The sequence below is a fragment of the Somniosus microcephalus genome, chromosome 27 (genome assembly GCF_052327205.1).
Source record: "Somniosus microcephalus isolate GS21.2 chromosome 27, FLI_Smic_1.0, whole genome shotgun sequence".
Lineage (NCBI taxonomy): Eukaryota > Metazoa > Chordata > Chondrichthyes > Squaliformes > Somniosidae > Somniosus > Somniosus microcephalus.
The window spans coordinates 10,116,484-10,131,601 of record NC_141013.1 but is presented as its reverse complement, the minus strand read 5'-3'; the positions used below and the strand labels follow the sequence as shown (position 1 = coordinate 10,131,601).

Below are 15,118 nucleotides of genomic sequence, written 5' to 3'. Positions count from 1 at the left end.
ATTTCGGCGCCGGCGCCAATTGCAGCGCTAGGCCCTCTAGCGCCGCAAAAACGGCGCTAAGGCAACTCAATTTCTAGGCCAGAGTGTTTTAAAGGAGGAGAGAGGGGCGGAGAGGTTTAGGGAGGGAATTCCAGAGCTTAGGGCCCGGGCAGCTGAAGGCACGGCCGCAAATGGTGGAGCGATTAAAATCGGAGGGCGCGCAAGAGGCCAGAATTGGGGGAGCGCAGAGATCTCGGAGGGTTTGTAGGGCTGGAGGAGGTTACAGAGACAGGGGCCTAGAAGTTCATTTGGCTGCGCCACCCGTTAGCGCCTTAAGAGGGCGCTAAGTGGGTCGCAAGCCACTGGCCACACCTCCCGCTAAATTCAGCGGGACGCTAGTGGTAGCACTAGCCGTTAGCGCTGCGCCGCTACCGATGACCTCATCGGTGTGCGCAGCGTCCCGGCCGCGATATTTAGATGCGCCCCCTGATTTAACGCCGGACGCTATGTGTGACCGGTTCAGGGGGGCCTACCTGCGGCGGTGGAGGTGCAAATTAAAGGAGGTGCAGGGCGACCATTTTTGTTGCTGACCGCCTGCCAGCACCTCTCTGCGCTGCCGCCCCGGCCTCCGGAACCCGCCCCCCCCGCGGAGTGCCGGCTGCGTTCCAAGAGCCCGGCACTTCTCCTCGGTGCTGGGCTCTTTTGCCGGCACTCGCGATCCTCGGGGGCCCAGCTGGGCCCCAGATCGCGCTGAACAAGGCCCCTCCCCTTTAAGTAGGGGAGGAAGGCCTGCAGTACCGCAGCGCGACGTGCCACAGCGTGTGGCGCTGCAGCACGTTGCGCCACGATATTCAGTTGCAGCGCCCCAAGAGGGATGCGGGGCGCCTCCAGTAGCGCCGCGCTTCCCTTTGGGGCGCTCCAACTGAATTTCCGGCGGGCGGCCGCGAATGTTTCCGGGGCGCTACTTTTAAAATTTTGAAATTCTAGGCCAGGGAGTTCACTGGAGTGCAGTAGTTAAGAGGTGGTTTTGCCCAGATGAGGCACAGCTGGAGAAATGATGTAAATGGCCGCCGCCGACAGCTCCTCACTATAAAAGGCCCGCCGCCACCTTCTCAGGGCTCTCCGGGTGGAGCAATAAATGTGACATCGCCAGTTTTGCCCGCATAATGATGATTTAAAAAAAAACAATTCATGATGTTTCCACTAATTTAGGAGGCCAAAATAAAGGACACAAATATAAGATGGTCACTAATAAATCTAATAGGAATCCAGGAGAAACTTCTTTACCCAGAGAGTGGTGAGAATGTGGAACTCGCTCCCACAGGGAGTGGTTGAGGCAAATAGCGGAGATGTATTTAAGGAGAAACTAGATAAGTACATGAGGGAGAAAGGAATAGACAGATGTGTTGACAGGGTGAGATAAAGTAGAGGTGGGCGGAGGCTCATGTGGAGCATAAACACCGGCACGGACCAGTTGGGCCGAATGGCCTGTTTCTGAGCTGTAAAATCGATGTAATTCTGACTGACGGAAGGTCTCAATCCTGGCCGTACGGTGCGGCTTCGCGGCCCTCTCGCTGACTGGCCTGTGCCGTCTTTCCCCAGCCACCAGAGAGGTCCGTGGTTGCACAAGCACACGACCAAGCCTGGTTATTTTCCTGTTGCTACCAGTGCCACGGAATCTTGCCACGGCGCGTAAATGGGGCAGGTTGCACCTAAAATAACTTGGCTTCACGAGAGAGAGAGAGAGAGAGACTGGCAGTATAATGGGTGGGTGTGAGCATATAATGAGGAATTTAGTCCCAGCCTTCTAATTGCGCCATTAACCGCAAAAAGAAACAGTTTGTGGAAATCAACTGAACCCAGGGATTGAATTACTGTCTCTTAATCAGCCGCAGCCCTGCCATCTGGTTTAAGCTTTTCCTTTCGCAATATATTCCAAACAGAATTTTTAAATAAAAATAAAAAAAATTCCCTGTAATAGCCACAGAGGCCGAACTGTATATGTTCAGCGTGTAAGAAGGTTAGAATAAGTAATTACTGGAGAGTAATCATCTCATTTGATGCATTTAAGGGGAGGCTAGACAAGTACGTGAGGGAGAAAGGAATAGAAGGTCATCGAAGGGAGGAGACGTGTGTGGAGCAATAACACCAGCGGAGACTGGTCTGACTGAACCGTCTGCATCTGTGCCGTAAATTCTGTGCAATGTCAAAGTGAGTCACAATCAGAGCGCGTTGTGAAATGAAGCTCCAACATAAAACAGGAGAATTTGAGTTGCCTCCTGCTACCCTGCACCCATTTTTAATACTGAGAAGCGAGGTGAAGGCTCACAGTGCAGGACACCCATCATCTTTGGATAAAGAGGAGACGAGATAAGTCAAGAAGCCCTGGCTGGGCGACGCCATGTTTGGGTCGTAGACTGCAAGTGGAAGGGAAGACCAAGCGAGGCAAGCAGCTCCACAATAGGGGTTGCCAACTCTGACCGGATGTATTCCTGGAGGGTTTATCACATGACCTTCTCCCTCCAACTGCCCCTCCCCCACACTGTCACCATTGGTCGTCCAACACGTCCATTCTCAAGGCTCACGCCTTCCAATTGGAAAGCGAACAGACTCTTTATTACCCGAGTGGATGATTCTTGGCTGTCCTTCAAAAACAGCCCTTTGTTCCCCATCCCCAATATTTTTATAACTAATAAACGAAAGTGTTCAAAGAAAATGAAATAAACGCACACATTTTCTTTACTGCCCCTATGATTTTTCTCCCGGGTTTTTGCTCGCCGCGGTGCCCTGGAGATTTGTCTTTCATTCCTGGAGACTCCAGGGCAATCCTGCAGGGTTGGCGACCCTAGTCTAGCAGCTCGCCAATACTCCCGGCTCACACAAGAAGAATGGGTGAGTTATCAAGAGGGTTGTCAGGGCCTGTGGAACTCTACCCCAGCCAGATTCAGCGCCATTGGCAAAGAAGTGGAAGAGAAGGAAAAGGAGGAAGATGACACTGAGACTAGAGTGTCAACTACGATTCTGGTGTATTTGGATTTCCAGAAGGCATTCGATAAGGTGCCACATAATAGGTTACTGTACAAGATAAGAGCTCATGGGGTTGGGGGTAATATATTAGCATGGATAGAGGATTGGCTAACTAACAGAAAGCAGAGAGTCGGGGTAAATGGGTCATTTTCCGGTTGGCAAACGGTAACTAGTGGGGTGCCACAGGGATCAGTGCTGGGGCCTCAACTATTTACAATCTATATTAATGACTTGGATGAAGGGACCGAGTGTAATGTCGCCAAATTTGCTGATGATATAAAGATAGGTGGGAAAGCAAGTTGTGAAGAGGACATAAAGAATCTGCAAAGGGATATAGACAGGCTAAGTGAGTGGGCAAACATTTGACAGATGGAGTATAATGTGGGAAAGTGTGAGGTAAGAAAAATAAAAAAGCAAATTATTATTTAAATGGAGAGAGATTACAAAATGCTGCAGTACAGAGGGATCTTGGGGTCCTTGTGCATGAAACACAAAAAGTTAGCATGCAGGTACAGCAAGTAATCAGGAAGGCAAATGGAATGCTGGCCTTTATTGCAAGGGAGATGGAGTATAAAAGTAGGGAAGTTTTGCTACAACTATACAAGGCATTGGTGAGACCACACCTGGAGTACTGCGTACAGTTTTGGTCTCCTTATTTAAGGAGGGATATACTTGCAGTGGAGGCCGTTCAGAGAAGGTTCACGAGGTTAATTCCTGAGATGAAGGGGTTGACTTATGAAGAAAGGTTGTGCAGGTTGGGCCTATACTCATTGGAGCTTAGAAGAATGAGAGGTGATGTTATTGAAACATATAAGATACTGAAGGGGTTCGACAAGGAAGATGCAGAGAGGATGTTTCCCCTCGTGGGGAAATCTAGAACTAGGGGGCATAGTTTCAGAATAAAGGGTCGCCCATTTAAAACTGAGGTGAGGAGGAATTTCTTCTCTCAGAGGGTCATAAATATTTGGAATTCTCTGCCCCAGGGAGCTGTGGGGGCTGGGTCATTGAATATATTTAAGGTGGAGATTGACAGATTTTTGAACAATAAGGGAGTGAAGGGTTATGGGGAGCGGGCAGGGAAGTGGAGCTGAGCCCAAGGTCAGATCAACCAGGATCTTATTAAATGGCGGAGCAGGCTCAAGGGGCCAAATGGCTGACTCCTGCTCCTATTTCTTATGTTCTTATGTTTAGTCACTAAGCCATTTGGTAGCAAGGGTCAGCTAATGCTGAGTGGTGCCTGGGACATGAACATTCTGCCGTCAATTGTACACTTGCAGCAGGAGCGGAGCAGCGAGCAACTTCATAGAACACGAATGTTACCATCCATCTCAAGAAACTTCGTGATGGCTACTGTCGTTTCCATGACTACTCGGGGGGGGGGGGGGGCGGAAAAAGGACACAACCTCAATGTTAATGTGTGGCAACTAACTCCGTGACTTTATTATCTTTGAGTGTCAGCCGTGGCTCAGTGGGCAGCACACTTGCCTCCGAGTCAGAAGGTTGTGGGTTCATAGTCCCACTCCAGAGACTTGAGCACAAAAATCTAGGCTGACACTCCCAGTGCGGTGCTGAGGGAGTGCTGCACTGTCGGAAGTACCGTCTTTCAGATGAGACGTTAAACCAAGTCCCCGTCTGCTCTCTCAGGTGGGCATAAAAGATCCCATGGCGATATTTTGAAGAAGAGCAGGGGAGTTCTCCTCGATGTCCCGGGGCCAATATTTATCCCTCAATCAACGTCACTAAAAATAGATTATCCGGTCATTATTTCATTGCTGTTTGTGGGAGCTTGCTGTGCGCAGATTGGCTGCCGCGTTTCCCACATTACAACAGCGACCACACTTCAAAAAAAAAAGTACTTCAATTGGCTGTAAAGCGCTTTGAGACTTCCCGAGGTCGTGAAAGGTGCTATAGAAATGCAAGTCTTTCTTTAAAAATTAGAAACAAGAGTCAAAAGTGAATTCAGGAGAAATCTCTTCACGCACTGAGGTGCGAGAATGTGAAACACACGGGCCCCAGCGAGAGATCCAGCAACTTAAAATCTACTGAAGTGTTTACAAGGGCAATGGGTATTTATTTAGGAAGTGAGGATATTAGTGATTAGGAGAAACGATGGGGAATTAGGATTAAAAAGATAAAAGTGCTGCCATAGTTAAAGAAATAGTTGAGTAGGCTCGATGGACTGAGAGGCTGACTCTTAGTCCAATAGACGCGGGAAGGTAGAATTCCAGGGCGGCTCTCCCGATTTCCAGATTGGCGCAAGCCTCAGATAAATGGCCGACCTTCCGCTGAACTTAAGGCAGGAAATTGGGAGAATCCCCCCCGTGGAAATCCTACCGCAGGGTAAACTAGGCTGGCATGTCCCACAGTTCGGACAAATAGACATCAGATCCGTGAAACGAATCAGCGAAAGACCGGCGGCCCCAGTATCATCAGGGTCACTGTCGCCTGGAAATTCCGCGGGGATTCTCCCAACCTCCTGCTGTTGATGCCATTTGTCCAGGAATGCCGCAGCAAGTCAGAGTGTAATTAGGGTCACAGTGAGGCATTTCACCAGCAGCTACCATAAAATTCCGGTATGTTTTGATGATTTTTGATTCAGGCAATCAAATACAAAGCTCTTGCATGTAATTCTGTTGCCACCCTGTCAGTGAGCAGCATGAGGCTAGTCCAGCGAACCACACATTGAAAGGGCTGCCGCGTATTGCACCGTAACAACTGTAAAGACAGCGCGATGCTGTGGTAACCCGGCCTTACCTGGAGTAGCACGAGAGAGCAGTGCAAACAACGGTGTTGAAGACGGCGGCAGGTACAAACCACTTGTGGAAGGTGCTATTGATCCATTTGTCAGGCATGATGTAGGCTGCATAGACAGTGGCGGAACCTTGGGGGGAAAACAGTGCAAAAACGCAAAATTGTCAGACGTGTTTCATCGGCAAAATTAATTGGGGGAGAGTTTCCTTGGAGCGTCTCCCGCTGCACTGCTGTAACTTCGTCGGAAGTTTGGTGTTTTTTTTAATCGTTCACGGGATGTGGGCGTCGCTGGCAAGGCCGGCATTTATTGCCCATCCCTAATTGCCCCTTGAGAAGGTGGTGGTGAGCCACCCTCTTGAACTGCTGCAGTCTGTGTGGTACTTCTTTGTAGCGATTTGGTACAACTGAGTGGCTCGCTAGACCATTTCAGAGGGCAGTTAAGAGTCAACCACATTGCTGTGGGTCTGGAGTCACATATAGGCCAGACCGGGTAAGGACGGCAGATTTCCTTCCCTAAAGGACATTAGTGAACCAGATGGGTTTTTACGACAATCCGATAGGTTCATGGTCACCATTACTTTTTATTCCAGATTTACTTAATTAACTGAATTTAAATTCCCCAGCGGCCGTGGTGGGATTTGAACTCAAGTCTCCCGGATCATTAAGTCCGGGCCTCTGGATTACTTGTCCAGTAACATAACCACTATGCTACCGTACCCAATGTTAACCCCTGTTTACGTGCATTGTAGTGGGTTTTCTGCCAAAGTTACGACAGGGCAGCGGGAGAAACTCCGAGGATATCCACCCACCCCACACTGACAGGTCAGTGATGCATTGAGCTGGAATCAATGTAACCACTTGTACCTAGACTGTAGAGGCTGAGAGCACCATAGTCGAAAAAGAAGCAGATATGTCTGGCTCGGGTGGACATTGAGCTGAAGGTGTGGGCACAGCTTGAGGTAAATGGGTAGATGCAACTTGACAGCATGTAAACGAGGAGAGGCCACGTGTAAGCTTCATTCCAAAAGTCCAGGGTGTAGGAGAGGGCCAGAAGGTTCCAGAGGAAGTACCTGCAGGGCAGAAGAAGACAATAGTGTGATACCAATGGAAAAGCAGAAATTAACTCAACTTAGCTATTTTTTTTTATATTCGTTCATGGGATGTGGGCGTTGCTGGCAAGGCCAGCATTTATTGCCCATCCCTAGTTGCCACTTGAGAAGGTGGTGGTGAGCCGCCTTCTTGAACCGCCGCAGTCCGTGTGGTGAGGGTACTCCCACAGTGCTGTTAGGGAGAGAGTTCCAGGATTTTAACCCAGCGATGATGAAGGAACGGCGATATATTTCCAAGTCAGGATGATGTGTGACTTGGAGGGGAACTTGGAGGTGGTGGTGTTCCCATGTGCCTGCTGCCCTTGTCCTTCTAGGTGGAAGAGGTCACAGGTTTGTGAGGTTCTGCTGAAGACGCCTTGGCGAGTTGCTGCAGTGAATCTTGTAGATGGTACACACTGCAGCCACGGTACGCCAGTGGTGGAGGGAGTGAATGTTTAAGGTGGACGGGGTGCCAATCAAACGGGCTGCTTTGTCCTGGATGGTGTCGAGCCTCTTGAGTTGGAGCTGCACTCATCCAGGCAAGTGGAGAGTATTCCATCACACTCCTGACTTGTGCCTTGTAGATGGTGGAAAGGCTTTGGGGAGTCAGGAGGTGAGACACTCGTCGCAGAATACCCAGCCTCTGACCTGCTCTTGTTACCACTGTATTTATGTGGCTGGTCCAGTTAAGTTTCTGGTCAATGGTGACCCCCCAGCTTTACCCACTTCATACATTACAACAGTGACTACACTTCAAAAGTACTTCAGTAACCCTGGCATTGTTTATTAGCAGATGTGCGATAGTCTTCATTCAAAGTCACTTCATTCAGCTTACGTGAATTCAATATTGCCGCACTAAATTCCTACTTTCCTATGTTATTTATGCACCTTAATTCAAATAAAGGAACTTGCATTTATTCATCTCACCTTCCACAACCTCAAGGCACCCCAAAATGCTTCACAGCCAATGAAGAACTTTTGAACTGCTGTCCCTGTTGTAATGTAGGGAAAAACGGCAGCCAATTCGCACAGCAAGGTCCCACAAACAGCAACGAGATAACTGACCAGATCATCTACTTTTAGGTGTTGGTTGAGGGATAAATATTGGTCAGGACACCGGGGAGAACTCCCCTGCTCTTCTTCGAATAGTGCCGTGGGATCTTTTATGTCCACCTGAGAGAGCAGACGGTGTTTAACATCTCATCTGAACCTCCGACAGTGCAGCACTCCCTCGGTACTGCGCTGGAGTGTCAGTTTAGATTTTGTGATCAAGTCTCTTTAGTGGGACTTGAACCCACGACCTTCTGATTTCACAGGCAAGACTGGTACCACTGAAGTCAAGGCTAACGTCGGTGATTACTGGATAATTCCAGGATTATTCTGCTGTAATTCATTAAATATTTCTCTGTAATTATGTGTTTTAATACAGCAGATTGTTGCAGGCAGAAATATTCACAATATTAAGAGGCACTGGAGAACGTGTGAAAAAGATTTACAAGGGTGATACCAGAACTGAGAGGTTGTAACTATCAGGAAAGACTGAACAGGCTGGAACTCTTTCCTCTAGAAAAGAGAAGGCTGAGGGGTGACCAGATAGAGGTCTTTAAAATTATAATGGGGTTTGATAGGGTAGACGTAGAGAAGATGTTTCCACTTGTGGGAGAATCCAAACTTAGGGGTAATAAATATAAGAGAGTCACTAATAAATCCAATAGGGAATTCAGGAGGAACTTCTTTACCCAGAGAGTGGTGAGAATGTGGAACTCGCTACCACGGAGTGGTTGAGGCGAACAGCATAGATATATTTAAGGGGCAGCTAGATAAGTGCTTGAAGGAAAAAGGAATCGAAGGATATGCTGACCGGGATAGATGAAGTAAGGTGGGTCGTGTGGAGCGTAAACAATGGCACGGACCAGTTGGGCCGAATGGCCTGTTTCTCTGCTGTAAATTCAGTCAAATCTCAGTTGAGAAAAAACTCGCTCTACAGACAGAGGTGAGCAGCTCCTTTAAGTGTGGTCACTGCTTGTTTCCAATAAATCGTTTGTATATTCTGCTTGTATGGATTTTTTCCTGAATTATTTACAGTAAACAACATTCCACGCTGTTGGCTGCCAGAGTGCTTTCTAACGAGCTGTGATTAGAACTAGCTCGAATGCCACGAAGGGCAGCACTTATCATCTACACCCGTTAGCCCATTTGTAGCGACTGCCAGATAAGCTCACGGATCGACACCCTTTCTGTGAAGAACAGACTTTGCTTCATAACGGGGACCGACAATTGTGAGAAGGGTTCTGGAAAAGGGGATTTCACTTTCCGGAAACATTTTTGGGAGAAATAAACAATGATTGAATCTCACCGATCCCTGGAAACATTGCCCTCACCCCCACCCCCCCCCCTACCGCTTTGCAAATTCCCAATGTAATTAATCGTGCGTGAGCGGCGTTACGTTTACTGAAGGCGATGGCAGCAGCTTTGTGCGCTGAAGTCTTTGGTGTTTTTATTTTATTTACAAGGCTTTAACGCAACGCAAACATGTTGCACCATCTTACCACTGTGGTCAGAGCCCAGACTGAGATGTCCCGCACCTGATGTAAACAGGCTGGTGCAGGACATTCACTAATTGACTTTGAGCGTCCATAAACCTTAGCGTATAGTGCATGTGATTGCCATGGGGATAATTAGCAAGACATTTATCACCTCCATTTGCCTGTAGTGCAGCAGCCAGCAAGCAATCAGGAAACTCTCAGACTCCCTTTAGTATTGCACCAAGGAATTTTCTTGATTATATCATGAAAATGATTCAAAGCAAATTGCTGTCCGGGGAAGTGCTGCAAAGTGATACCCCAGGGTCAACTGTGCTACTTGCTCCAAGACAAAAGGCCTGGTTTATTTTTGCATATTAGCTGGTTTAATAACAAGGCGCAGATGGAGGCGACTGCACAATGGCTGCCTTCCGCTACACACCCGAGTGGCCATTCCACATGAGTAATCCTCGGCAACGAGCATCAGCGGGCTATTCCACCATAAGCAGCATCACAGCGAAGCTGATCCCGCCCTCACCCATAAGAAAGGGGAGAACTTGCATTTCTATCGCGCCTTTCACGACTGCAGGACGTCCCAAAGCACCTCGCAGCTGATGAAGTTACTTTTTGAAGCGTAGCCACTGCGGTAATGTAGGAAACGCGGCAGCCAATCTGCGCACAGCAAGATCCCACAATCAGCACTGGGATGTATGGCCAGAACACCTGCTCTGTTAGAAACATAGAAGATAGGAGCAGGAGTAGGCCATTCGGCCCTTCGAGTCTGCTCCGCCATTCAATTAGATCATGGCTGATCATCCAAATTCAGTACCCTGTCCCTGCCTTCTCCCCATATCCCTTGATCCCTTTAGCCTTAAGAAATATATCCAACTCCTTCTTGAATATATTTAATGAATTGGCCTCCACCGCCCTCTGTGGCAGAGAATTCCACAGGTTCACCACTCTCTGGGTGAAGAAATTCCTCCTCATTTCAGTCCTAAATGGCTTACCCCTTATCCTTAGACTATGACCCCTGGTTCTGGACTCCCCGGCCATCAGAAACATCCTTCCTGCATCTAGTCTGTCCAGGCCTGACAGAATTTTATAGGTTTTGATGAGATCCCCTCTCAATCTTCTAAACTCCAGTGAGTATAAGCCCAATCGACACAATCTCTCCTCATACGTCATTCCTGCCATCCCAGGTATCAGCCTGGTGAATCTTCGCTGCACTCCCTCCATGGCAAGAACGTCCTTCCTCAGGTAAGGCGACCAAAACTGCACACAATACTCAAGGTGCGGCCTCACCAAGGCCCTGTACAACTGTAGCAAGAAAGTGTTGGTTGATGGGCAAACATTGGTCAGGACACCGGGGAGAACTCCCCCCACCTGCTCTTCTTCGAAATAATGCTCGTGGGATCCGTCCATGCAAATGCCCTGTCCAGCAGGCATCTCAGGATAGTGATCAGGACTAGGAACCCTGGCAGATAGTTTTCCTTCCCTAATCCAGGCGGGTAACCCCGTCTGCCGCCCCACCGACTGAGACCAAACAACTCTGTTCCTGGGCTGTAAATTCCTTGTAATGTTATGTAGCTCCATGTGAGCACAAGCAGGAGATTTACTCCTTACTGGATTTTTAACAGCCTTGACCTCTCCCTTGCTTCCGTGACTGCAAACAACGCTTCATCTCCTCAATTAAAACTAATCAAACTGAAATGAGTTGGAATCCAGCCTCAGCTCAAACCCCGGCAGACAGGGGAAAAAAAACTGCAGCACACGATTACTGCCAGTCCAGTACAGACATGGCTCTCAGCAGCTGGTCTAATTGGTGCTGTTAACCTGTGAAAGATAAGTAGGTTTTCACTGGCTTTAAAATAAGACAGAGAGGAGTTTACACCAGATGTGTTAAGTGCTCGGACTTGGCCAGCATCAACCGAAAAATCCACCAGTTAGCAAAATTACTAAGAAAACCGGAAGGCTGGCTGCTTTGGGAAACAAAAAGACGTTCACACTGGTTACTATGGTTTCAGCCGTGGCTCAGTGGGTAGCACTCTCGGCCTCCGAGTCTGAAGTTTGTGGGTTCACAGTCCCACTCCAGAGACTTGAGCACATAATCCAGGCTGACACTCCCACTGAGGGAGTGCTGCACTGTCGGAGGGGCCGTCTTTCGGATGAGATGCTAAACCGAGACCCCATCTGCCCTCTCAGGTGGATGTAAAAGATCTCATGGCCACTATTTCGAAGAAGAGCAGGGGCGTTCTCCCCGGTGTCCTGGGGCCAATATTTATCCCTCAATCAACATCACTAAAACAGATTATCTGGTCATTATCACATTGCTGTTTGTGGGAGCTTGCTGTGCGCAAATTGGCTGCCGCGTTTCCTACATCACAACCGTGACTACACTTCAAAAAGTACTTCATTGGCCATAAAGTGTTTTGGGATGTCCTGAGGCGGTGAAAGGCACTATAGAAATGCAAGCTCTTTCTTAAACACGTTGTGAAAAAAGAAATTACGATGTCACTACACCTTCCCACAGCATTGCTGGGACAATGTAAACAGAACTTTGTCACGCTCTAAATAACTTGATACTGGGTGCCAAAAAAGTGGCACAAAGTGCTCCAGTTTGCAGCACTGACATCTGTTCCAATTCCCCACCCCCCCCCCAACAACTTGTATTTATATAGCGCCTTTAACATAGTAAAACGTCCCAAGGCGCTGCACAGGAGTGTAATAAGACAAAAAATTGACACCGAGCCACATAAGAAATTAGGGCAGATGACCAAAAGCTTGGTCAAAGAGGACGGTTTTAAGGAGCATCTTAAAAGGAGGAAAGCGAGGCGATGAGGCTTAGGGAGGGAATGCCCCCCTCATAAAAATGGGCAAATAATGTAAAGTGAAACGGAGATAAAAGGAACAAACATTCCAGCAGCATCTCAAATGGGAACAATTCATTGCCAGCTACCGTTTAATAAGCTAGCCTGTGTTTGGGTAACGGCCTTATAATCTCTCCTGAGTATACATTACTCTCAATATAAACTACTGTAAACCCCTGTTTGTATTGTAAAATCAAATCTTGTGATCACTCCTGGGTATCATTCTATTTATAAAATAAATGGAGAGGGTGGGTGATATCTGTGGGATGTGGAGAGGGTGGGTGATATCTGTGGGACGTGGAGAGGGTGGGTGATATCTGTGGGACGTGGAGAGGGTGGGTGATATCTGTGATTTACTGTCAGATGGAGCTTCTTACTGCATTACTGTCAGTATCGATTTGGTGCAGTGGTAAAACTCTTGCCCATGACTTAGAAGGTTGTGGATTCAAGCCTCAAGTGAGCAGAATAATCTCGGCTGCCCCTTCAGACAGTACTGAGGGAGTGCTGCATTGATGTCTTTCAGATGAAATTGAGGTTTTGTCTATTCAAAAAATGACCACAGAGGTCCCCTGGTGCCCATGCCAATATTCATCCCTTAACCAACACCACTACAGCAGATTAACTAGCCACTCAACTCATTGCCGTTTGTGGGACCTTGCTGTGCGTAAACTGGCTGCTGCATTTGCTTGCAAAACAACAGTAACCGCACCAAGGATGTGAACAGTGCTCTATAAATACAAGGGGCTGGATTTTGATACTGGAGGCGTGTAAGAGGCGGGACTACAACTTTTGGGGTTGTAGTCCCGCCTCCATCGAGTTGTGGCCAACCCACGCGATTTTCACTTGATTGATCTTGTTGAGCCTGCCCAGCGGGCTCAGCAGGCCAATTAAGGGCCACCTGGCAACAGGTGATGTCACAGATTGATATTTCATCTGTCAAGAGCTTTTGACAGATGAAATATCAGCGTTTCACAGCTCTTTGAAGCTGTCAAACATGACAATCTGTACACCAAGTTCATTCCTTCTTCTCAGGCTGATTTAGAGATCTCTCCAGAACAGAAAGCAGAGGCTGCAGATTTTGGCAGCTGGCAGCCATTCTGCTTTCTGTGCCGGTGAGATGAGGGACTCCCGAGACCTGAAGGAAGGAAGGCTGTAAAGGTAATTAAACTTCTTTAAACACTTTACACACACCAAACACACTTACCTCTGCACTCATGCACCCATCACTCACCTGAACACCGGACATCTCGAACCCTCCAAGCCCTTCAGCCTGACGGCCCGCCTCGCTAACTTGGCGTGGTTTGGAGCCGTCGGGAATCCCACACTTCAACATTAAAAATAGGGATTAGGCTAAAAACTGCCTGTTAACTACCTGTTAACAGGCAGTTAATTGGCACTAATCCCCTTCCCGCCTCGGGGAGGCGGCTCCCAGCGCGGGTCGGGTACCTGCCTCCTTTGAAACTGGCATGGAGGCGGGTTGGGGGCGGGATGGGTTGGGGGCGGGATGGGTTCGTGCCCCCCGATTTCGCGATTTTAACCCCCCACACGCCTCCAGGGCCCAATGAAAATCCTGCCCCAGCTCTTTCGTTGTTGCTGTAGTTTCATGTCCAGTCGCCACTCACCAGGTTGGCAGGAAGTGGGTCCAGATGTTCACGGTCTCATTCGTCAACTGGAAAAGGCTGAATAAGCAATCGGTTGCTGTGCTTCTTGGGTGGCGGTATCCAAAGATGATGCTGTGCTCATGGAACACCTGTTGCACGTAATTAGAGCACAAGATATTAAGTGGCTTTTTACCCTTTCACTGAACTGCCTGAAACTTTTTGTGGCAGAATTGCTGGAGCTGGGTTTAGACAGACCGCGGAGAGAAATCATCTCTTGTTCCTGGATCCGATGTCACACAGACTCGTGAACGTGATGAGACGGCGAATTTCATGACATAGTCCAACCTTCTAGGTCAAGTTGTCTATAAGATTATGTTAAGAGCAGCACCATACAAGATGCTGCCACTTAAGAAAGGCCTATATTTATATACGAACATACAAAATTGATGGGCAGGAAAAGACCAGCTGGTATATCAAGCCTGCCCCACACACCATGGTGGCTGGAGTATCGCGACTAGACACTTCCCCCCCGCCCCTCACTATAGACATGTAATCTCCTAGGAGAGGCAAAAAACCAGAGAAAAACCCAGGGCCAATAAGGGAAAAAGTACTCCGGAGAATTCCTCTCCGGCACCCTCAGGCGATCGACACCAGTCCAGGAGATCACAGGAACCAAGTGTTCCCGATAAAGACACTGACCATCTTAAATATCTGGGGGAAGCTGCGACACCACTGCATGGAGTATCAGCCCTGAGGCTTTACCCCTTCACAACTAAAGAGTTGTGATTAAAAGGCAGATTATTATCTGAATGGCAATAGATTGGGAGAAGGGGAAGTGCAACGAGACCTGGGTGTCCTTGTGCACCAATCGCTGAAGGTAAGCATGCAGGTGCAGCAGGCGGTTAAGGCGGCAAATGGTATGTTGGCCTTCATAGCGAGAGGATTCGAGTACAGGAGCAAGGATGTCTAGCTGCAGTTGTACAGGGCCTTGGTGAGACCACACCTTGAGTATTGTGTGCAGTTTTGGTCGCCTTATCTGAGGAAGGATGTTCTTGCCATGGAGGGAGTGCAGCGAAGATTCACCAGACTGATACCTGGGATGGCAGGAATGACGTATGAGGAGAGATTGGGTCGATTGGGCTTGTACTCGCTGGAGTTTAGAAGAATGAGAGGGGATCTCATTGAAACTTATAAAATTCTAACAGGACTAGACAGACTAGATGCAGGAAGGATGTTCCCGATGGTCGGGGAGTCCAGAACCAGGGGTCACAGTCTAAGGATAA

At 48.4% G+C, this 15,118-nt stretch overlaps 1 protein-coding gene across 2 annotated transcripts in view; it reads right to left on the bottom strand.

The window, feature by feature from the left end:
* Window positions 1-15,118, bottom strand: part of LOC147099960 (membrane progestin receptor gamma-B-like) — a 51,686-nt gene that overhangs the window by 18,426 nt on the left and 18,142 nt on the right. For both annotated transcript variants that reach the window (XM_085968494.1, XM_085968495.1), the window contains exons 3-5: window positions 13,857-13,984; window positions 6,622-6,827; window positions 5,761-5,887 (exon numbers count right to left, since the gene is read on the bottom strand). In XM_085968494.1, coding sequence (XP_085824620.1) covers window positions 5,761-5,887; window positions 6,622-6,827; window positions 13,857-13,984 — 461 coding nt within the window. The remainder of the gene's footprint in view (window positions 1-5,760; window positions 5,888-6,621; window positions 6,828-13,856; window positions 13,985-15,118) is intronic.